The 25,703-nt window shown below is 26.4% G+C and overlaps 2 protein-coding genes and 1 long non-coding RNA gene across 8 annotated transcripts; 2 read left to right on the top strand and 1 right to left on the bottom strand.

The window, feature by feature from the left end:
- Nucleotides 1–11,463: 11,463 nt before the first annotated feature.
- Nucleotides 11,464–14,436, bottom strand: LOC101513384 (uncharacterized). 6 transcript variants are annotated; one of them, XM_012715277.3, is made up of 5 exons: nt 14,285–14,436; nt 13,183–13,444; nt 12,162–12,249; nt 11,836–11,902; nt 11,464–11,717 (listed from the first exon to the last, which is right to left on the bottom strand). In XM_012715277.3, exons 2-5 carry the CDS (start codon nt 13,394–13,396, stop codon nt 11,664–11,666), a joined length of 423 nt encoding a protein of 140 aa, XP_012570731.1. In that variant the 5' UTR covers nt 13,397–13,444; nt 14,285–14,436; the 3' UTR covers nt 11,464–11,663. The 6 variants fall into 6 exon arrangements, with proteins under 6 accessions (XP_012570731.1, XP_004498737.1, XP_073223116.1 ...); XM_004498680.4 differs by lacking the exon at nt 14,285–14,436 and adding an exon at nt 13,958–14,177; XM_073367015.1 differs by lacking the exon at nt 14,285–14,436 and adding an exon at nt 13,958–14,170 and having other exon boundaries at nt 13,183–13,437.
- Nucleotides 14,437–15,046: 610 nt separating this feature from the next.
- LOC140919910 (uncharacterized) lies at nt 15,047–19,484 on the top strand. The gene is made up of 3 exons (XR_012162553.1): nt 15,047–15,118; nt 15,720–15,824; nt 19,232–19,484. It is a non-coding gene; the product is annotated as an uncharacterized lncRNA (long non-coding RNA).
- A 2,628-nt stretch (nt 19,485–22,112) lies between these two features.
- Nucleotides 22,113–23,713, top strand: LOC113786366 (ethylene-responsive transcription factor SHINE 2-like). Its single transcript, XM_073368054.1, has 2 exons — nt 22,113–22,313; nt 23,035–23,713. Exons 1-2 carry the CDS (start codon nt 22,234–22,236, stop codon nt 23,654–23,656), a joined length of 702 nt encoding a protein of 233 aa, XP_073224155.1. The 5' UTR covers nt 22,113–22,233; the 3' UTR covers nt 23,657–23,713.
- The last annotated feature ends 1,990 nt before the right edge of the window (nt 23,714–25,703 follow it).

Below are 25,703 nucleotides of genomic sequence, written 5' to 3'. Positions count from 1 at the left end.
TTAATGTATTTTATTTAATTTTATTAATATAGTTTACTTTTTTTTTATTTATTTATTAGATCCAAAATAGGAGAAAAAAGTAGGAGGGAGTTGTTAACAAAATAGAATGAAATTGCTAATTTATCTACCATGACTACAAAATAAGAGAAAATTATTAAATAATATACTACGTTATTTGTTTTGGCGTATCTATCCAATCACATTAACTTTGATGACTTTTTTTCTTTCATTAATTGTATTTTATTTGAATTTATTGATATAATTTAGTTTTTTTTAATTATTTTTATCATTTTTTATTTATTAAATTAACAGTTAATCATTTATTATAAACAAAAATAAATAAATGACAATAGATAGTTGAATCTCCATAATATAGTCTTCAATAAAAATATGACATTTTAATATATAAATTTCAATATAATGTATAATAGAAAGTTTTAAATAAAAAGATATATTAAAGAAAAATATTCAAAAAAAATTATATTTTTTACGATACAAAAATATAAACCACCTAAACTTTAATTTCTTTTTTACATTTAAACTCTTAATAAGTGTTAGCAAGACCCTTATACATATTCACCTCCCTAGCTGTGGCAAAAAATTTCATCACGTTTTTCTTATGACATAATAATGTTATATTAGAACACATTATCAATCTGTCCATGATTATGTGTATTGTACTAAAAATGAAATCAATAAAAGTGATATTATTTATAAAAAAGTAATTTCACTTGAGAAAGAGGTACAATTTTTAGTTATGTGTTCAATAATTGACTAAAGCGTTGCAATTGTATAATCGTTAATCAATGTCTCTTTTCGCAAATGAAAACGTCTGTAAGAATCGAACTCGAAACATACCCAATTCACATCTAAAATACAACCAATTATATATACATATATTCATGTTACAACAATCTGTTATTCGATCAAAATAAACGGCTAAGATTTGTTTGTTGTTTGAAATCGGATTTATAATATAAAATGTCCGATCTTAAATTAACAATTAAAATTAATTACAACGTAAAAACTCTACAACTGCAGTAGTGCTCGCAGCTAAGGGTGTACATGATTAGTTTAAAAAAAAATTATTTTTTAGTTTAAAATTAAGATTTATAATCAAATTCATTTTTTAGTTTAAAATTGATTGTACAATCAGTTATAGTTAAATAATCGATTTATGATAATATAATTGGTTTTGACAAATCCAATTTTAAAATCGAATTTTTAATTGGTTTGCGTATGTTTTATTTATTTAAAAACTTTGACATTATATATGGAAAACTTGATATAACTTGTTAATTTCAAGAATTTGATGTATTATGAAACTATGATGACAAAATTATGAGCAAATTTGAACATATTTTTCTTTGCATTACTTTAAACAAATCTTCACCGTATAATCCAATCAATAATGAGTGTATGTAAATTACAATTTATACACCGTATTATACCACAACTAGCAACACTCTTAAAATTTGACATTCATCTTCATGTAAAATAGAAGACAAAAAAAGATGAGAAATCAATAAATGATTTACAAACATGATGAAATATTGACAAAATATAATATATAACATTTATATAAATATGAAAGAAAAAAATGGTTAAACTTATATGAGATGTAAAAAACAAAAACAGAAAGAAAAAATCTAAGATGAACTAAAGACTAATTTGTACAAAATGAATTAAAAATGAATCATGTTTTTATGCATTATTTTAAAATTGAAGGAATAAACTTTAGTTTATAGAAAAAGACAAATATGTTTTTTAGGAATTATATTTTTTGATGTTAAAAGATATATAAGAGTTTGTTAATGTAATGAAAATTGTGAAATTTCTACTAAAAACTCGTGCTACGGAAAGAATTATATAAAACTTAATACGTGTAAAAATAGAGAAAAAGTGAAGTACTGTTTAGTTGAGAAAAAATTAAAATGTAGAAAATTAATAGATAAATAGAAGAATGGAGTTGAGATTCTAAAATTGTTACTTCTTTGTTGTCGTCGAAAATAGAGAAGAAAAAAAAATTGCTGTCTTAATGAAAGAAATAGAACATCTTGCTGATTCAATTTAAATATTATGTAAATTACAATTTAGAGAAATGTTAATTCAATTAAAACTGTATGTAAATTAAATTTAGAGAAATGATTTCGAGTTCAAATCAAAAACCAAAATATGAGTTGATAATAACCGGATGAAATTTAAAAATAAGATATGAGCGAACATCAAACTAATTTTTAATGAGTTGAATTATACCTATATTATTTTAATTGAGTTTTTAAAATAGATATGGATATGATTTTGGATTTGAACTTCGTAACGAAGTTTTTTACCGAGCCATACTCGCAGCCCGTCTACGAGAAGCTTAGAAGTAGCTTACAACGAGAAACTACGTTAGCATTTCCTGTGATGCTGCGCAAGTATTACATCTATCTTCTTTTAATAACGTGCAAAACATGAAACGCTGCGTATTCATTTATCTCTGTGATATATAATAATGTGCAATTAAAAATTGAAGTCCAAATTGGAGGCCACAAATCAATACATATTTACCCCCTTACCATGCTGGTTTTATTTTTGTCTGCTCTGTTCTTGTGGGCTGAGGCTATTTCCGGCTTTCACTTTTGGAAGCTAAAAAATAATTTTTTAATAGAAAATTAAGATAATTTTATCTTATATCTTATGTTTTATCAAAACTTTTTTGATATATCCTACATTTAATTTATATATATATATATATATATATTTTTTTTTTAGTTGTAAGACGGAGATGCAATCACTTGAAGAATTTTTTTTTCTTCGATTGCATCTTGGAGATGCGACCATTTGTCCTTTATTTATTTATTTTTATAACAAATGATTAATTATTAATTTAATAAATAAAATAAATAAATAAATAAATTAAAATTATATTAATAAATTAAAAAAAATACATTCAATAAAAAAAATACATCAATATTAATGTGTTTGATTAAATGTGACAAATAAAGTGTTCTATTATTTTAACAATTTTATCTTATTTTGCAGTCTATTGTAGATAAATTAACAACTTTATTGTATTTTATTAAGAAGTCTCTTCTATTTTTTTTCTTCTAAAACTAAATTATTTTAATAAAATAAAACAAAATACATTAAATAGTCGAACTCGTCTAACTCTTTAAACTGAGGTAGTTATGGTTAGGGATGACAATGGGTAGGATTTGGGTAGGGTACTATAGTATCCATCCCCATACCCGCGATTTAGAAAAATATCCATACCCGTGTCCGTACCCTCTTGGGTATCAACTTTAATACTCGTATCCTTACCCTCTGGGTACTTAAGTGCCCATACACATACCTATTACCCACGCTTTAACTAAAAAAATCGATAAATAAATGATATTGTTGCGATTAAATTTAAAAATGATTCAAATATCTTAAATCCAATCATAAAATATTATAAACCAAAACATTTTCTAACTCAAAACATTTCAAATGAACACTCGTTACAATACATATTTAAATATCCATAATAATATTTTATGAAGTTACAAATCATACGATAATATTATCTGAGATAATTGATACAAAGTTGCAAGTATAATTATAAAGTCACCATTTAATAAGATATAACTATTAGTTATAAAATCACAATTATTTTACCTATTTATCATAATTAGATTCTTAAAAAATTTGCAAAAATTTGCAAGCGTTTACATTTCAATTATAAATATTGTAGTGGTCCAATGATATTAATAGATGTTAAAACATACAAGAAAATAATTAATTAAACTAAACACTAATATAATTAATAAATAACTAAATAAATAAATAAATAATATATTTATATAAGTGCGAGTGCAGGGCAGGGTGGGTACTATAGTACCCGTACCCGCTTAATTTTGTGGGTAATTACCCATCCTCATTCCCATACCCATCATGCAGGTTTTTACCCTACCCATTGTGGGTTTTTTTTGCGGGTACCCACTGGGTTTGGGTCTAATTGTCATCCCTAGTTATGGTTGATCCACGACTTGAATTTGTTATGGTTGATCGACATCCTAAATGTCCTCTAGTTTCACGTCTAGGAGGTTCCTAAATGTCCTCCTGTATCAAAATGATGATCAACTAAAATAATATTAATTTGTTCAGATAGTTAGACGAGTTGGACAACAACTGAAATATGAAACTGAATGACATTTATATGGACATGGTTAATTAAAATTTGATGTATTTTTTTCTTTCCAATGTAATATATATTTTTTAATTTAATATATTTTGTTTAATTTTATTGATATAATTTACTTTTATTTATTTATTTATTAAATCCCAAATAAATAGGAGAGAATTGTTAGCAAAATAGAATAAAGTTGCTAATCTATCTACCGTAGCTACAAAATAAGAGAAAATTATTAAAATAATATAGTACATTATTTGTTTTGGCACATCTATCCAATCACATTAACTTTGATTGATTTTTTTTTCTTCCATTAATTGTATTTTATTTGAATTTATTAATATGATTTAGTTTTTTTAATTATTTTTATCATATTTTATTTATTAAATTAACAGTTAATCATTTGTTATAAACAAAAATAAATAAATGACAATAGATGGTTGAATCTCCATAGTACAATCTCCAATAAAAATATAATATTTTGATATATAAATTTTAATATAATATATAATGAAGAATTTTAAATTAAAAAAAAATATAAAAGAAAAATATCCAAAAAAAGTTATACTTTTTACGACACAAAAATATAAACCACTCAAACTTTAATTTCTTTTTTACATTTAAACTCTTAATAAGTGTTAGCAAGACCCTTATACATATATTCACCTCCCTAGCTGTGGCAAAAAATTTCATCACATTTTTCTTATGACATAATAATGTTATATTAGAACACATTATCAATCTGTCCATGATTATGTGTATTGTACTAAAAACGAAATCAATAAAACTCAATCCATATAATTTATAGATATTAACAAGTTAAACCACATCTTATGGGATTTGTATGCTACAACACTAATAATTTTAGTGATATATTGTTTAACACACTTTTCAACTCACTTTTTTTTTTTTTAATTTTAAATTTATATAGAACCACACAATTTAGTGAAAGACGTATAAATTTTAACTAATAAAATATTAATGTTAAAAAAGATGCTATTAGTATTCCTCATTACAATATTAGTAAAAAAAAAAAAAATCAAGAATCAATCTAAACACTTATAAAAAAAAATCAATCTTGACAAGTTTGAATTGAGAGTAATAATAATAATATACTAAACACTTGATATTTAAGGAGACTTAATATTCCAAGTTTATAAAATTAACTCTCTGTACCGGTAAAATAAAATTTCTTTTGTTATTAGTGACGACAAGTAAGTAAGATTATAACTCAATGAATATCATCTATGTTAACAATATAAATCAATCGAAAAAGAGCGAAAGAGACGACGACAAAAGGGAACCTAAGGTTCCATTATATATTGCAAGAATACATAAAGAAGGTATATATATTAAGACCTTAAAAGATTAATCTATCCTTAATTTAATGTAAAAGTCCAATAACATATAAGTCCAATAAACTACTGTCTAACAAACAATATTTAAACAAATAAGTGATTTGTCTTGGTAGGAAAACTAGGGAGAATTATGTACAAGATTTTACATCATCCCTCATCATGTTGCTTTTGTTGATATAGTAGAAAATTGTTGTTAAATACGACAAATACATCTACAATTGTTGTTGCGATGTGATTAATAAGACATAAAAAATGTTGATGTTGTGGCTACAATTGTAGTTCATTAGTTTGAAACCATTTTTTCGATTGTACAGTTTTTTTATCATACAATTAATCTAATCTAATTCATTTAAAATTAGAAAAGAAGCTCCTTCATACAAAATAAGCTCGAGAAACAGAAAATAAAAACAGCTTTTAAGAGTATTCACAATTAATTATCCATTAGGAGAATGAACAAATTCCCATTTTGCTTGATCAATAAAATAGACACTCTTGCTCCCAAATATCAACATGAAAGTAAATCATTTCCTGTATGAGAAAAATATTATAATCAATTTAGTATAAGTATATATGTTACAAGAATGTGAATAGATGAAGAATCTATTAAGTAAAAAAAATCATACTCTTAGAGGGATTGGTTGAGGAAAAGGCTTGTTGTTTCCAAGTAGTTCATCATATTCATAGGTGGCATTTGAACTGTGGAACATGAACTTAGTAAGAAATTAAAAAATAGTACCTCAAAAATAACTTATGTAAATATTAGCTAAAGCTAAAACAATGCAATAGTATTATCAACATGTATAATTAATTGACTTGACATTGTAACTTTAATGAATTTTCAAAAAGAATTTCACCAAAAAGAGTATCACTTTAGTTTCTTATGCAATTTGAATTATTATTTTTTCAATTTTACCATTTAATTGATATTATATGCATCACTTATAATTTATTATGATCGACTTTATATTTATGATAATTGAAATAGACCACCAATTAATAACAATAATTTGGTCAAATTAATATTTTTTCTATTTTATTTATTATATTTTCTTAATTTATTTACAATACCTTAAACTTGGTTCTGTAACTATTGTCTGATTCTCAAAACTTTTATTTCCAGTCCATTGTTGCCTTATCTCATTCCAGACAAGAAGCCCTGCATACAAAAGAAATAAATGAAAATAATTTAATCATACATTGAGATGAACTAATTAAATCCTCAAAACTAATTTTAAATTGTATATTCAATAAACATCAAGCTCACTAAAAGTTTACTTGCCTAGTTTTCATAACCTATATTATTTACATATAAGTCCAACATATGATAACACATAATATAAACATAATACAAGTAAAAATCAAAATGTATTTGATTTAAATTTTAAGTCAAATACATGTTAACTTTTGTTTATATATATATATATATATAGCCTGAGTGAGTATATTACAACAAACTTGCCTTGATTGACAAATTTAGGAGGATTGCTTGCATAACTTTGAGGATGAGAATGATTAATCATTGTTACTCCACTCGACGATACAATTTGTTGCGATTGACTACTCCAAAAATCTAATGATTTATCATTTTTAGTCACTGCTTTTAGGCCTTGAATTTTTTCACCTTTATTACATCTCTCATCCATTGAAATAGTATATGATTTAACCATATCTATAAATTAAATGCAAATCTAGAAAAGTTGCAATGACACAATGCTAATGTTGCAAAAACTATTTGGACATAAGCATGATAGAATAAATTGAGGAAGTAAGAATCACTAAAGGATCAGAATTATGCAATCATGTTACAATTAAGCCCATTCTTCATTTTTCTTATAAATAGGGAGATAATGTGCTAGTATTATGTAAGTCAAAAATTGAACACTTACTAATTGTATTTTAATAAACATTGTGTATATTAGTAATTAAAAAAATAAAATAAAATGATCATACGTACTAAAACATTGCCTAAACTGGACTAAAATAAAATATTGCCTAAGCAACAATTATGCATTACCTTACCACCTTAATTATACTTCCTATGTATTTGTGTGTCTTTTTTACATATATTAAGAAAAAATGTAGTAAATTTAATGTATTTATTTTATGTGTAAACTTTTCTAAAATGCCTTTATATATAAATATTATCATTTTTTTTTACAAAATAAATATATTCAATTTTGATTTTCCATCTTTTAAGATAAATTGATAATATTAATAAATGGTACATTTGAAAATAATATAAATATCTTGGTAAAGAGATGGCTTATATGTAGATGTAGAGATGAATTATTTTTATAAAGATGGAGTATATATCTTCTCTAAAGCACGTGCTAAACATGTATTGACTTATTTGTATGATAATAAGCAATTATAATTTGAAGTCCAAACTGGAAGCTACAACAATTCTTTAACTCTTGGAACCGATATTGACCTCCCTTGCTGAGGGATTAATAATTAAATTAAAATGATATTTATCATCACATTTTTCTTAAAGTGGCGTATCACATTCTTTATTTGGAATGACATTAAATAATCGGTAATACTTTTTTGTCTCCAAAGGTTTGAATTCTAGTCTTACATTAATAAACATATCTAATCTCTTATTTCAAATCACTTATGCTAAACTTATTGAAATTAATTGTATATTATAATATTAGTTAAAATCCAATAATTAATCAAGACAAGTTTGGATTCGCATAAAAAAATTTGTGTGGGTTAAATATATTTTTAATTTTTATAAATAATTTAAAAGATATAAAATTGATTTGATAATTGAAATTGAGTTAAGGAGTGAAGTGATAAAGGAATTATTAATAAAATTAATAATAACAATACTAATTAATAGCATTTATTGTATTAAAAAAATTCTATAAAATTAAAATTTTTGTTTTAGTTACTATAAAGAATTTCTTCACTTTATGCTGCTCAAAATATTATTTTGTCGTATAATGTTTATTATCTTATCATTTTTAATTTTAATTTGATAAACAAAATTATAAATCAATATTTAAGATTAATTTATTATATCGTATTGATTTTATGTAAAAATAAAATATGATAGATTATGTCATTATGATGAACATCAGAATGATCATTTGCCCTCTATTAAATTCTAACTTATACAGATAACGAAATTCTACGATGCACTTTTCTGATTAATTAACACTTGTTAATAATAATTTAATTATTATTTTAATTGAAATAATAAACTAATTGGAAATTAGATGATAAAAGATCGTCAAATTCTTCAAATCAATCGCACGAACACGATTTCCAGGACAACGCCAAACAAATTCAATGCCTTAATATATATATATATATATATATATATATATATTAGACAAAATTGTTTTGGAAATTATGCAACCAGTTAATGATAAAACTCAGGGAATTGGTAGTCTGAAACCGCTTATGTATGTTGGTATCGGAAAAGAAAATTATAGAAATTAAAAATAAAATTTTATTGAAAATAAAAAATTATAGAAAATGTTACTTTTCTTTAATGGTATAATTGTAATTACGTCTAATTTATAAAATAACAAAATTAATTAAAAATTGTTCATTCTCTTTATAAAACTTAGACTTAATTACGTCCATCTATTTATACTGATTTACGAGATTGGTCTCCCTATTTTAAAAGTCGACAATTTTAGTTTTTTTGATTTTTTTAACTAAAAAATAATGACGTGAAATGTTTTAAATAACGTGACATATGATACGATAATGTAGAATGATTAATACTTATAAAATTGAAATAAAACACCGTAAAAACCTAAATTTCAACTTCAGAAATTTTTCATATTTTTAATTTAATTAATAACATATAAATAATTAATGCATCTAGATGGTTTTATATCATAGAATTGTATGTCACGTCATTTAAAATATATTAAATCGTCAATTTTTTAGTTCAAAAATTCGATAGAGAGGGATCAAAACTGTCGATTTTTAAAATAGGGGGACCAATTCCATCAATCAGTATAAATATATGGACCAAAACTGCAATTAAACGTAAAATTTATAAAAAATGAACACGAAAAGAACAATGAACTCTAGATTGCAATTTCAACTCTAGCTATGATTAGATCAAGTTCATCCACCTCATTCCCTATTCTTGACTATTGTTGTGTTCTCCATTCTCTTACAAATAATTTCCTTGGTTAGTTTTTCTTTTCCTTTCTTTCACATATGGTTTTTTTCAATTTGGATTTCTAAATTGAATTTTATTTTTCGAATTATGTTGGTTTCATTTGTTGATTTCTTTGGTTTCCTTTATATTCTGAATCATGATCTATTTGTAATTAATATTAGCATATATATGAGATATCTTTTGTTTGTTTAATTTTTCTCTTTAATTCTTGTTTGAATGAAGAGTATGAATTCTTTTACATAATATTTGCTGCAAACAATTTGTGATCACGAAATAAGGCGGCGGCAATAACGATTATAAATATCCGTCGCCGCCTTCTTTCGCGTTTTCAATTTAAGTTTTAACATTGTAGTTACATATGACTCAATTATCTTTATCATAAAAAGTCACGTGATGTTATGTCCTGAACAAAAAGATAGATGGTTTATAAAGGAGAAGAGTCCAATTAAATAGAATTAGTTGCAACTTGAATGAGCCAATATTCTTGCCACTGAACTACATGTATTTATGGTCTGTTTATGGTATGTTCTTATTCCCTCCTAGCCTTTCTGGTTTCCCTTTATGATATGAGTTGCAACTTATGTGCCAATATTCCTATTTAAGGTTAGTTTATGGTCTGAATATTCTCGTGCACTCAACACATTCATCGTCCAGACGAGCCTCTTTCAACTAAAAGTGAAAGACTGTGTAGCTAACCACTATATTTTATCCACTTTTAACTTACAACACCAACATGATTAGTTTTGTTTCAATTCCTATTCACAGTTACTTGTTAATCTTATAGGATCCTAAAGAAATAAATAAGTTGTACAATAAAAGTATCTTAAATAACTTGGATAGATATAGTTTAATTTTGTTGTCTTATAAATAAATGAAGATGACTTAATTAATTGACAATTTCTTATTTATTTTACCGGATGCTAAAAATATAAATAAGTTGTACAATAAAAAATCTTAAATAACTTGAATACATATAGTTTACTAAACAAGTTGGAGTATTCAAAAAAGCACGAATAATTCAAGCTTTTTTCGTAATTCCTTACAACTTCCTCCTCTTCCGCCACACATCCCGCTGATGCGCTTGCCTCTACTGCACAGGTAACTCAACTACTTACCAAATGAAAAATTGATCAAGAAAAGTTGGGATCATGAGTTTGCTTGGTTCTTATCTATTATCTTAATATATAAAGTTGTAAGTTATAAAGAAAAAAAATTATCAACTCATTGATTGACTCAATTGTGTTTGCTATGCATGTATGGCTGGTGTGTTTCTCAATTGTTCTTTGGTTTTTCTAGGTTCTTCATTTTCATATAGTGTTCTTGAAATTCTAATGGGAAATATTACCAGTGTTTATTCTGTCACATTTCTTTTTATGAATCAATTGAAAATTTTCATTTTATTCTTTAACCTTTTTATTTTATAGTTGAACATTTCTTTTTGATGATCATGAGCTTACTTATTTTTTTATAGATGGCAACTAATGTTAATGGTCTTGAATCAAAGCTTTGAATCAAAGCCAGCTTTGGCTTTGGCCTGACTTTGCTACTAAAACTTTTATTGACATTATGGTAGATGAAGTTAGAAAAAGAAGTATGCCAAATAAAACATTAACTCTTTGAATATCAGTACTTAGACCAGAAACTTGCAGCAGCTGAGGCTTGAAATTGTAGAAAATCCAGTAAGAATTATGCACAAGGTTTTAAATTGCGGCTGTGATGACGTCACAATTCTCGATATTGCAGAAAATTGCTGCAAGTGCAGTTGGTGCGTCTGCAATTTATGTCACGATATAGTTGCAGAGACATAAAAAATCTTAATATTCAGCCACATTTAGAGTTATGAACAGTTTCTTCAAACCTTGATTATACAATTAATCTAATCTAATTAATATAAAACCAGAAAAGAAGGCTGAGAAACAGAAAACAGTAACATCTTGCAAAGAGTTACACCATTCACAGTTATGCAGTAAGAGAATGAACAAATGCCTATTTTAGTTGATTAGTCATATAAACCCTCTTGCTCCCAAATATCAACAAGAAAATAAATCATTTCCTGTATCAAAAAACATTACAATCAATCAGTGATGTGTTGCATCATTTTATTTTGGAATAAGTGATATGTTACAAGAATGTGAATAGATGAAGAACCAATTAAGTTAAAAAGATCATACTCTTAGAGGAATTGGTTGAGGAAAAGGCTTGTTGTTCCCAAGTAGATCATCATAGGTGGCATTTGAACTGTAGAACATGAACTCAGTAAGATACTAACAAACACCTCAAATAAAACATTCACATCTACTAAAAATCTACTATTTTGTCACAACATCTCAATTTTGTACGAGTATTTGAATTTGATGTATGACATGAAAAAATGATAATCTCTCATTAGATTAGATGTGGACAATGATCATGTAGATTGGAGTAATGAGCAACATCAAGCTTCATTATTCAATACACCCTCTTAGGCTTTTCCTTACAATGCTAAAAGTAATTTTACCTTATTCTTGGTTCTCTGACTACTGTCTGACTCTCACACCTTTTATTTCCAGACCATTGTTGCCTTATCTGGTTCCACAAAAGAAGCCCTGCATTCATCAAACATTTTTTTGTCAGTGTGATATATGAAATAAAAATCATTAAAACATACATACAAGAGTGGTGATAAAAAAATGGCTATAGCTAATGGAATTTGAAAGAAAAAAAAAACTATTTTCCCATTTGATACAAAGTGTTGTCAAATAACAGTTACAACTGCACCGTAGCATTGAAGCATAGGAAGATTTAAACAAATGACTATTTTTTACGATCTGCAGTTGACAATAGTGACATACATATGAACTGAAAACTATTAGTTTACAATTGTGAATTCTATAAATATAAGCACAATAAGTTGACTGCAATACTACATCAAGACTGAAGAAGTTGCAGTTTACAACAAGCAATAAAGAAAGATAAAAGGTATAAAATGGTATGACATTCAGCTACTGTTAACCAATTAGCTTTCCATGCATAAATCTTCAAGAAAAGCTGAACCTGAGGAGGCTAAATAGACTTTGTTCCCCTTACTTTTAACAAGACTATAAGAGAATAAAAGACTAAAAATTGTCATGTTTGGCTTCCAATTCTGAATTAAGTCCCAAAATCAATTCTAGATATCTTAGTTTGTTAATCAGTTAAGTTGGTTAGTTAGTTACACTTTTAGTTATTTTACACTAATTAGTTGTTTATCTAATTGATTATATAAGTGTTTGTAATCCTTGATGTAATAAACAATTCTCTCAATTATCATTCAACTTACTTTTCTATATTTATCTTTTATCAAATGGTTTAAATCAAGAATCGTAATGTGTCCAATTTTCATTTCCTATATTCACCAATTATTACAAAAAAACTCACACTGTTTTCTAGTTTGAAATAAAATAGTTTAAAAATATAAGTCCTGCATAATTCAAATAACAAACTAAGCACTTCTGTTTCCAACAGGTGAGAACCAGAATATGATATAACAATAAACTTGCCTTGGTTGACAAATTCAGGAGTACTGCTTGCACTAGTTTGAGGATCAGAAAGATTAATCATTGTTATTCCACTCGACGATACGCTTCGCTGCGATTGAGCTGCACTATGATCCTTTTCAAATGTGCTGCTACTCCAAAAATCTGAGGAGCCATCATTTTTAGTCCCTGCTTTTAAGTCTTCAACTATTTCTCCCTTATTACATTCCTCATCCATCGAAATAGTAGTTTGAGGTTTTTCACGACGTCTCAAACAACCTATGCTCTATCAAATACCATGTTCAACAACAAGTATATGATTAATTTTATTTCACTAAATCTAACGGATTGCTATAGCTACAACACCATACCGTAGCTATAGAGGATCAAGTCAGAAAAAAATATGTATGCAATAATAAGTGTAACAAAATAAAATTAGAATAAAACAAGTCTTTATCTTACAGAGAAAATTCCTTTGCATTTAAGCTTGAATTTTTCCATGGAAGTAATGACAAGAAGGGGAAAACAAGAACAACAAAACAATAAAAATGAAGAGCAAAGTTTCTTGCAAGAGAATCTAACAAAAAGTGGTAACAAGGAACACCTAGAATACTATTTTTATATGTCATATCAAAATTCTATAATACAGGAAAATTCAATGTTTCTTACTATACCAACTTGTGAAGAATCCAATGAAAGAATGACAAAAACAATTATGCTTGCTTAATAACAAAGCAAGTACAAACAAAGATTCTTAAACATGATTTAAAAAAAAAATTGCAAATTATAGAGAAATTACCTTTAACATACCCAGAAAAGTCAAGAGAAGTAGCTACATCAAAATCAACTAATGCAATTCATTTTTCATCATTGCTAGAAAAAAAAATAAAAATTCTCAAAACTTAATTGGTTGATTTTGTGGTTTACTTGGTAAGCAAGTTAAGAGAATAAAATTGTAGAAATATAAATAATATAATAAAATATATCTATAAAAGTTAACTATTTACTTAGAGATTAAGTAATGAGTGGAATAGTGAAAGTATTGTATTCAATTGGTTAATTAATTAGTCATTGTTATTTTCAACTACTAAAAGAAGAGAAACAACAAAGGACCAAAAAAACTCACGCCGTGCACTCAAGGTTGAACAAAGTCAAAATAAGATGAAATTTGTCACCAAATACTATGAATCCGTCAAGCAGATAATTCAATGCATTTCATGCACATTAATAATACTGATAATGATAACTTAAATTTGGTTACAAATTATTGTACATTGGTGATTATGATAATAAAATGCAAAGGTAAAGAACTTCTAACTTTAATAAAGAAAAAAAGAAATTGTGGGAGGGGGAACAAAATCTACCAAATATTCGAGTCGTTTGGTTCTCTTGAAAAAAGAATATAAAGTCCTGTTTAGTTGTTGGGAAATTGTATGGAAATTGGATAAACTTTATTTTTTTTCAAAAAGTTGTAAGGATAATTTGCTTACTTAAAAACTTCATATTTTTCGAATGATTTAATTTATATTCATTGTTAAGTGTAAAAAAAAATCACTAACAGTGACTCTTAATTATTTAAAATTAAAAAAATATTTGATTTGTATGATAATCACATTTGAAATAATAGACATGAGTGATTGTGATATGTTGATAATATACAATATTTTATACTATCACTACATGCAACTTAAACTATTTTTCGAATCGTAAAGTCAATATAAATTATCTAAAGACGTGTTTTTAAGATAAGGATCATTTACTTTTAGGAAGAGAAAGACTCTCTACATTTCTTCTTACCTATCTCATTCTTATTTTTCTCCCTCAAGTTTTTCTTTTATGTTCCACTCACTATATATATAATTTTTGTCTAAAGTTACTAAAAGGTAAAAGAAATCAAATTCTGATGATCTAATTTAAAATTAGTATTTTCTTTAGTGTATTATCCAAATTTATTTAGGAGGTGAGAAAAAAAATTCCGAAGAAATATCTTATTTATACCCTCCCAACACCCTTTAGTGTACTCATACATCATCATGCAAAAAGACCAAAATATACCTTTTCATTTTGTATTCATCATTAGGGTTTAAAATAAATTGTTGTTATTTTTCAAAGTAGGAGCACCACAAAAGTCATCTTTGTTCTTCAAAGAAAAGTATGACAAAATCTGTAGGAGTAAAAAGAAGTTTGATACCTAGAAAAATGTTGGGGGTACTCTAACAAATTTCTTTCCCAAACCAGAAAGATGAGATCTCGGCCCATTTATTTGGAAACGCAGCCCAATGGGTTTCGACTTCTTATGAGCTGGTTACTTTAGACATAGTTTGATTGTACAATGATGATGATATGATATTATGTTGGAGATTTCTCTTCTTACCTCGTGTATTTTCAAAAGTTATTCGATTCTTTTGCTGATTTTAATCTCTTTCAGATTAATTAATCCAGAGATGTAAATATAGATTTAAATTTTTTACATCTCTAAATCAGTTTTGACATCTAAAAATTCTTTAAGTTTTGATATTGTGTCTCCTCTTAATCCAACTCTAAAATCATTTTTATTGTAGTTGACAGCTAATACTGATGCATTCTGATGCAACCATTCACGTGTATCGAGTAAAGACACTATCATATCATGATGTTAGTTTTTGTCCTCATCATCACTTCAAAAGGTAAACACATAAACCTTATATGAAATATTATATGTGTATGATCCATTACAATGAAATATTGTTTTAAAATTAATTTATTTTCCAACATATACCTACCTTGAATGAAGCCTCTTTGATGAGGAGAAATGACCTAAGCCATAATAGTGGTCAGCCTGTCAACAATAACTTTAGTAATAATTTTGAATTTAAAGTTGGCAAGCACAATAGGTCTATAATACTGCATTTTACTAGGATCAACAATCTTATGGATAAGCATAACAACATTTGAGTTATAATTAGGAAGAATCCAATCTTGGACAAAGAGTTGGAGAACAACCTCAAAAGCATCATATGACCAATCACATCTAATACTTTTGATAAAAGTTAGCACCAAAACCATGAGGTCTTGGGGCACTGTCACAATTCACACAAAAACTGAATTTCTAACTTATTCACAAGATGAGGGATTGAGGGATTCATAGTAAGCATTTTGAATGTTATCCAAATAACTACAATTTGAACTCTATGGCGGATGTTTCCAAAAACTTCCTTATTCCAAATTTTAAGCTTTGATTTAAAAAACTTTAATTTTTTATTTAAGCACAATCATGGAACAACTTGTAACCTACTCCTTCCAAGTATTTTTCGCTTCATTGATACAACAATGATGTGACGCTCACATCCTCATAAACTTAAATGAAGATATGTGCTTAGATTGATTGTTATAAAATTTCAGCATGATGTGATAATGATCATAATTAACTTTCGTGAAAATGAGACAAGAGCTAACATACCAAGAATCCAACCATCTTTGATTGCAAACTACTTTGTCTTATCCTTTTTTTTTTGTATGGGCTCGACCTCTTCTTCCATTAGACCAAATGTATTGAGCACCATTAGTTGGCAAATGAACGAGAGAATTGTCATTAGTCCAATTTTGAAAATCTTCCATAGACAACCTAGAAGGGGAACAATATCCTCTATACTCATGAGCTCTTAAAATAGTGTTGAAGTCCGCTATGAAAGACCAATGCATATTGTATTGACTTTGCACATTAGTAAGAAGATACCACAAAGATCTCCTAGCAATGTAATTCATGGACGCATGCCATACTAAAATCTACACCATAGTGTTGCAAGGTGAAAGAAATATGTTGATTAGATAATCTTTTGAAGGTCAATCTTGACAGGGGTTGGCCTTTCCCCTAATATTCCAGAAGATCCACTTCATTTAGACTGGTTCCTTGAACCTAGCCTAGCAGGGGTGACTTTGTTCTCAGGTTTTTTAGCAGTTTGCCTTTGTCTGGCCATGGTCTTTTTAGACAACACAATTTCAAAATAAAAATCAACATCAACATCTTCAGTCATGTTAGCCCAATTAGAGTTTAAAGTCTCAATATCATTATACACAACCCTAGGAGCATTGATATCAGGAACATGGAAAACATTTTGTTCAACCTGAATTTCTTAATCCATGTGTTCTTTATCCTCAAAAGTAAGTTGAGTTTTTGGGACACTATCAACTTTGTCTGCCTACTGATTATTTCGATTATTTAGATTTGGAGAGACTTCAATGTTAATAGCAACATCATTACCTTCATTGTTTTCCTTCATATGTGACTCTTCATTGTTGTTATTGGGGTTAGACTCTTGATTAATCTCATTTTCAACCATTTCACCATTAAGAGTTGGATTAAGATCTTGATGATTACCTACACCAATAGTACAATTGTCTTCACTAGTGGTACGATTAATTGCACCAGTAAGACAATTATTAGGGGTGGAAATAGGTCAGGCTTTGAAAGGTCTAACCCTGACCTACGATTAATTTTTTAGGTCTACGGCCTATCACACACTTTTTTTTCGGTCTGACCTGGCCTTTTTAAAAGTTTGGTCTGACCTAAAAGCCTATTTAAAAGCCTTATTAGCATTATAACATTTAAATGTTATATTTTACATATCTATATATATTAAACAAAAAATGATTTTTCTAACAAAATGATTTTTTTAAATTTAAAACAAACACCATTAAAACCCTAAAAATTGATTTTTTGTTTCAAATAATAATTTTTTTCATGAAACAAATGCATTAATTATTACCTCTCAAACAAATATGAAATGACTACTGAGTGATTGCCTAATTGAACGACTGCCAAATATGAAACGATTACCGAATATGAAATCGCTACCGAATATGGAACAACTACTGAGTGTTTGCCTAATTGATAGACTTTAAAATAGGAAATAATATTATTAATAAATAATAAAAAAAATAACATTAATAAATAATAAAATATATATAGGCTGGCCTGTCAGGCCTAATATGTTTTTTTATAAGCCTAATCTATTTAAATAAATAGGCTTTAAAAATAGCACGAGCCTATCATTTTTATTAAATAGGTCAGACCATAAGTAGGCTAGGTCATAGGCCCCTGACAGACGGCCTAGTCTATTCTCATCCCTAAGTGCAATTGTTCTTGATGGAAACAAAAACCGACCTCCTATTTTTGCTCCCTTCCTTGTCTTTTTTGTCTATCTCTTTCCTTTTATTATTAGCTTGAGCTTTTTTGCAAGAAGAAATTGAATGGCCTATGTGCTTGCAGTAGTTGCAAAAATCTGATAGATTCTCATATTCGACTCACACATAAAATGAAAAACCTTTTCTTTCAACTAAAACTTGATCGTGAAACTTTTCAGTCTGATAAACATCAACTAAAATGCTAGTATAATTGCCAATATGATCTTGGGGCATCAATATTCTTGTGCTAAACCATTAATACGAACCCAAACCTGAGAAGGTGTTTTATGTTGTTGATTGGAGTTAAAATTGTGAGTCCAAGTGAATAGTTTCAGATATTCAGGATTAATATTTCATGAACTAACCGTTGGACCCTTCGAAGATCTTCAATAGAAGAGAAAAAAAACTCATGTAACCTTTACCAAGTGAGATCAAACCCCCACTTTCCCAGAGATTTCTATAACTCAAGTAATTTGGCCCACAATTCTTCAACCAATAAAGGTGTTCCACCCTTTGTCCAAAGCTTTAAAGGGTATGCTTGAATTAGTGATATAGTATGAAATATAGTGGAATTGAATAGATCAATCTAGTTAGATTTTAAATATTAATATTATCTCATTCTATTTTATTTCACTCTATTTTATCTTTTACCACAAATTTAAACATAGTTTTGAATTTTGTCTTGAGAGTTAAAAAGAAAGTTGTCGAAAGATTCTAAAAGAGTAGAAAAAAAAGAAGATAAATTTTCACTATAATTGTGATAATATTTTATACGATTTTGTTGTTTTTGTTTTTTTTTAATCATATTTTTTAAGGTTGTAAGGTAAATAATTGATTTTTTATTTTGAGAGTATTATACAAACAGTAAATTAATTTGACTAAATTGTCTTCTTTTTTTACTCAAATGAAGAGATTGTCTTCTTTTCTTACTCAAATGAAGAAATTGTCAAACACGCCAAAGCTTCCTGGTTTTAATTTTGTGGACAGAAGAAGGCCAACCAGAGTTTCGCATTATTGAAATTTCCTTTGGAAAGATAGTGAGTAGTGATCTGTCAAACTTGTGCATGTGAAACTTTTAATGCACCTATATCCAAAAAGAAATAATTCAATTACTAAAGTATTAGTATATAAATAAATGTCTTTAGATTTTTGTTTGCGCAATGAGTGAAAGAAAGTTGCAATTTTAAAGTTATCTTTATTATCTAATATCAAAACTTTATAAAGATATAGTAGAAATGTTTTTAAATCTTAGTTCATATAATAAATGTTAATATTGTTAAATTGGACTTCTTATCTTTGGTTCGAATTGAGAATCTTGTACCTGTGTGATTTAATTATAGTGATATTTATCATCTTTTCTAAGATAAAATATAAGCTAAATTACATTTGTAGTCCATTAACTTAATTTCAGGTAACGTTTTAGTCCTTTATCTTTTTTTTTCTTTTTGATTTAGTCTTTTATTTCTAACAATATCAAATAAAGTATGAAAATGTGAGTTTATTTGAAGATTTGCGTTACGAATTTGATGAAATTTGTATTATATTGAAGAATATAATTAATTTTATGAGTTTTGATTAAATTTTTTTTTTTTTTTGTATAAAAAAGGATAACATTTTTGAAATTTTAAAACATAAAATATCAAATTGTCACTTAAAATTAAAATAAAGGACCAAGTCGGAAAAAAAAAAGATAAAGGACTAAAACGTTACCTGAAATTAAGTTAAGAGACCACAGATGTAATTTAGCCTAAAATATATAATAAAAATAGAATGATTTAAAAGTGGTGTAGTTAATATTGATTTAGAGGTTTAATTAGAAGGAAAAAAAATTACGTTAAAAATATAAATGAGACTTATTTTTGAACATAACCTCGAGTGCCAAATCAATTGGACTCGTCAATCCACCAGCATCTTTATAGTATAACTCCATACACCTGCATTGCAGTCAAGCACACCAACATGATCAACATTGTTTGATCAACATCACACGACAATCCAACAATCCTATTGTAGATATCGTAACATTTTAATAGACTCGAAAAACACCTCATCAAAAGGCTCTCCATATAAAAGGTCATGCACTTCAGGTGTAAGGTGCACAATTGATTATGACCTAAAATACTCCTCACTTCCTCAACTCTCGGTGGCTTAGGCGACATAGTGTTTGAAGATGCACCTCTTTGGAAGTTGTTCTGACATATTTCGTCAATGTATCATTTTCTGAAGCTTCCGAAGTTCTACTCTGGATCAACTTATTTTTCAATTAGCTTAAAAAAATATAATGACATAAAAGGATATTCTTAATTAAAATAAATTTTATCAAATAATTTTAAAATATTTTAAATATAGTAATTTGAAATTAATTTTTTTATTAAGTTAAAATTTATCAATCTGATATATTTTTTATTTATTTTAAATTAAAATAAATAAATTATTTACTTTAAAATATTAATTATTTTTATTTATTAAAATAATTTTAAATTATAATAAATAAACTATAAAAGATTAAATAAAAAGGATTTTAGTTACAATAAATTAAAAGAAAAAATAATAAACTATAAAGTCATAGACTACTTGAATTACCTTATAAAAATATACTATAAACTCATAAATGACCGTTACTAAACAAATCCTATAACCTATAAATTATAAGCTATGAATCTTCTACAATTTTGTATTTTATATGAACTCAAAAGTGGATACATGAACTTAAAACAAAATATATAAATAATTTTAAATTTAAAAGTACATTTAATTTTTTTTAAATAACTAATACTTTGAAAGACTTAATGATGTATTTTTGTAATATATATTTTTATTCAAAATCCACCTTAATGAGAGCATTTGACACATCAGTTGATTAGTCAAAAGTATTTTGATATAGATTTACTATAAGGTTAATTTTTGATTCAGCATTAATAACAATGACAAGTTATTTGGGGGTGATAAGATAATTTAGTAGTTTAACAAACAACATAAGGATTGGGGATAAAAATTGTAGAATTTAGCTTTTATCACTTTTAATTATAATTAACAATTTGTCATAACATTTATCACACTTTTATTAAAGGACAAGTTCTAACATTCCCCTTTAAAAAAAAATAACAAGACAAGTTCTTTAATTCAATTCTACTCGAATAGCGGCTTTAGATAAAAAGTAAAATTAAATTTGGTTTTTAAAAATTTTAAAATAGAAAACCACATCTAACGGTCCTTAAAACAATTGCACGTTGAGATAAATAGAAAGACCGTAAAATCTAAATATATAAAATAAAATAAAAAATAAAAAATCAATAGATTGATCTTACTATCTCCAAAACTAATTTGACAAACTCACTCTACATAATAAAATTAATAATTGATATGTACACATAAGTGATTAACCATAAATAATTATAATATTAACTATTTATTCACTTATTTTATCAAAACATCTGACACTAGAGGATCTAATTTATTTCAAAAGTGTTAAATTATATTTGACCATTGTGGGAGAAGATCCAAACACCTCAAATAACAAACCATTGCTTCATTTTTCTTTAATATTCCTTATCATATGCTTATTAGCCCGGCCTCTTAATTATATTATTTACATATTCACGACAACAAAAAGTTTACATGATTCACGCAACGACTTTACATAGTACGTTTATTATTGGACTAGCAACAAAATTTCTATCTTTCCATCTTGAATTCTACATCCCACCAATATTCCACCGACAATTTATCTGTAATTAATTCTCCTAAGTCCTAAGGTTCAATAACATAAACTCAGTAGTCCTACATTTGGCATTTACTACTATATATGTTATGTATACCAATATTAATTTCATTCACATTCACATTCACTCGTACTAAGTTCTCTTCAACCACTCTTTCTTTCTAAATCCTGCAAATACAAAAGCATTAGGAATGGTACAATCAAACAAGTTCAGGGGAGTAAGACAGCGTCAGTGGGGCTCATGGGTGTCAGAAATTCGTCATCCAATATTGTAATATGCTTCTTAATTATACTTTTTTTTTCTTTATACTTAATTATGCAATATATATATAATGTTGTTATTTTCATTATTCTCATACCACATGCATCTATGAACTATCATTCCTTCCCTCACACTTCTCTGTTTTTTTATTGCATTTTTATAAAATATGGGTTGCAATGTTTACCTTCCAAATGTTAAAATTTTCTAAATTTGTGTTATGGTGATATAACATGAATATATAGTGGTTTTATACGATGGACATTTCTTTTTTTACAAATTAATTTTGTGAGGTTGAGATAGATTCATCTTAAAATTCAACAATAATAATATGATAGAGTTGGTTCTAAATAAATAAATAAATAAAATCTACTACTACAAGTTGATATGTGTTATTAAGGTTTTTCTTATTAATTATGGTTGAGACAACATAAATTGCATTACCTAAAATCATGGATATAGACTGTGATTGCGATTTAAAACATTGATATTGATCACAATTCCATGTTGACCCAACATTTATTAAGATCTAAAGTAGACTATAAAATAATATGTTGATAATAAAAAAAAATAAAAAAATAAAATAGTCTTTTTAATGTTAATAATAATTTTACGCATTATTTTACTAAAAAAATAAATAAAAAGAATTTTACACATTATGCTAGCAAGACTAAATTTGATAAAAATTAAAGCTTGCTTATGATGGATATATCTATAAATTCTGATTACACAGGAAGAGAAGGGTATGGCTAGGTACATTTGAGACAGCTGAGGCTGCAGCAAGGGCATATGATCAAGCAGCAATTTTGATGAGTGGTAAAAATGCAAAGACCAATTTCCCTAAACCAATGGATCAAAATGAAGATTCCAATGACATAACCTCACATTGTGATAATAATAATAATAATGATAATAATGATAATAATGATAATAATAATAATAATAATAATAATAATAATAATAATAATAATAATAATAATATTAGTAATAATAGTAATTATTTGTTCCCTTCAAATGATCTTTCTGATCTCCTTAGCAAAAAGCTTAGAAAATGTTGTCAAAAACAATCTCAATCCATCACTTGTTTGAGGCTTGATGATGACAATTCTCACATAGGAGTGTGGAAAAAAGGAGTAGGTCAACATTCTGACTCTAATTGGATCATAAGGGTGGAGCTTGGAAAGAATAAACATATTGAAGAGGGTCATGATGAATATTATTATAATCATGTGTCATCATCATTAGAAGGATCAATACCTAACAATAGTAATGTTGGTGGTGATCATGTTGGAGAAAATCATGAAGAGGACATTGCTGCCATGGAGATGATCGAAGAACTACTTAATTTAAACTAAAAAAAAAAAGTAGTTTGTGTGTCACATTTGTTGAAATAGAATGTTCCTTTTGTTCTCTTTTTTCTCTATTTTTTTTATAATTGTGTACAAATGATGTGTAATGTCTTTTAATAGTAATAAGTGGGATTTAAAAACTCGTGCAACTCACGAGAAGATAATCGTTGTTTATAAACTATTTTGTATTTATTGTATATAATTATTTTCCTTTGGAACAATAATATTGAATAAGTTGTGCCATTTGTCATGATACATAATAGAGTATTGCAATATATGCATTATTGTGAATGAAAAATTTAGGTTGATAAGAGATTACAAATAATGCGTGAATTCAGGTTTTTTTGATAAAGATTAATATGGTTAAATAAATAAAGATTAATCTAATCACACTTAAGTGGAGGCTTAGATGCCCAAAAAAATATATACATGATTTTGATTGATGTGATGAAATTTGTTTGCAACATGTGTACGTGCAAGTTTGGAATTATGTTTTTATGATATAATTTTTGTAGAGGTTACATGGTATTTTTTAATATATGTGAAATGATAAATATTAAAGAGATACAAGAGATATTAATCTAACAAAATTACTACATAACTAAATACAAACTAATTAATTAAAGATAGAGTGAAAATAAACTGTTTTTTTTTTGTTGACCTATGATTCAAACCAGTAAAGTAAGAGTTTTAGCTTTTTCAAAATTAATAATTAATATTTATAAGTATATTTAAGTCTAAATAAAACAAAATAAAAAAAATATAATATTACGTCAATTGACATTTAATTAAAATATTCTTCATCTCAAAACATAAAATTTAAATTAAATTTAAATAAAATTTTATTATTGACATTAAAAATACCTCTCTTTTTATGTGGAAGTTTATTTTAGATTTTACTTTAAACTTTATAAAAATAAAAATAAAAAAGTGCTGGGCCAACTCTGGTTTTCCTAGTAATAGAGTCTCTGGTCTGTTGCATGCCAATTAAGATGGCACTCTGTCTAGATTGCCATCAAGATGAAAACGACATGATTAGTTGGTACGTAGTAAATGCCCCAACTCCAAGATTAATGGAGCAAATTATAGTGTCCATATATGTGACTTTATATTTAGAGTAATATCCCCATGCTCTCTTAAATTTATTTTATTTCTAGGCAAGGTCCTTATTAAAGTATATGTAAAAAAATATCAGTCACCTTATGATATGAAGGGTCTTTCTCTATGTAGGAGGAGTACTAATTTGTTAATACCACTATTAAAATTTGAGTTGGTGTCCGTACATTGCTATTTTTAAGGTAGAATGTTATATATACACACTAAATAATATATTTAGATAGGAATGTATAATTTACATTTATGTGATGTGAAAATAGTTTATATGGTCACTTAACGGTTGAATCAATGAAAATATTTAATTTTTTATTTTAATTAATTTTTAAGTCATAAATATAATTAGTTGTTACATATTAACGATATAATTTTTTTTATACTGACAGTACATAGAAATTAAATATTTTAGATAGACTTTAAAGAATATTTGTATTTCAAATGTTTCAATTGTATTATTTTTATGTATAAATTTTGTTATTTGAATAAAGCAATTGTTATTAATTATTTAAAATATAGTTGTTTTTATATATTTTAAAAGTTTTAGATCAAAATAAAATAAAATTAATGCCAAAATATAAATTTTGAAAAAAAAAATGAGGAGCATTTAACACAGTTTTGTAAATGAAATTTTATAAGAACTAATTTGCAAAAATGGAAAAAATATAGTGACAAAAATGTAGATTTAAAAATATTATAGAAACCTTTTTTGAAAAAGGTAGCAAGTAATTTCGAATTCTTATTTTAATGTGATAATTTTTCTTTTTGAATGGTTTATTTTTATGTAATATTCCACATTTGTTAAATTTAACTTTGATAAAATAATTCATGAAAAAATTTATTGTATAAATTCTTTAAATTTATTATTCAAACATAATAATTTATATTGAAGAATATCAATTACACTAAAATATTACATTCCCTGTAAAAAAAAGACGCTAAA

This window comes from Cicer arietinum, chromosome 4 (genome assembly GCF_000331145.2).
Source record: "Cicer arietinum cultivar CDC Frontier isolate Library 1 chromosome 4, Cicar.CDCFrontier_v2.0, whole genome shotgun sequence".
In the NCBI taxonomy this organism is placed as follows: Eukaryota; Viridiplantae; Streptophyta; class Magnoliopsida; order Fabales; family Fabaceae; genus Cicer; species Cicer arietinum.
Note: the sequence above shows the minus strand (reverse complement) of the source record. Positions and strands in the feature narration are given on the sequence as shown.

Excerpts from the sequence above, each read along its gene's own strand:
- LOC101513384 (XM_004498678.4), bottom strand. The coding sequence starts at position 13,659 with ATGGAAAAATTCAAGCTTAAATGCAAAGGAATTTTCTCT. Across the intron at positions 13,445-13,620 it reads AATGCAAAGGAATTTTCTCT|AGCATAGGTTGTTTGAGACG; the intron begins GTAAGATAAAGA and ends GGTATTTGATAG. Across the intron at positions 11,718-11,835 it reads CTCAACCAATTCCTCTAAGA|GAAATGATTTATTTTCTTGT; the intron begins GTATGATCTTTT and ends TTTTTGATACAG.
- LOC113786366 (XM_073368054.1), top strand. The coding sequence starts at position 22,234 with ATGGTACAATCAAACAAGTTCAGGGGAGTAAGACAGCGTCAGTGGGGC. Across the intron at positions 22,314-23,034 it reads GAAATTCGTCATCCAATATT|GAAGAGAAGGGTATGGCTAG; the intron begins GTAATATGCTTC and ends CTGATTACACAG.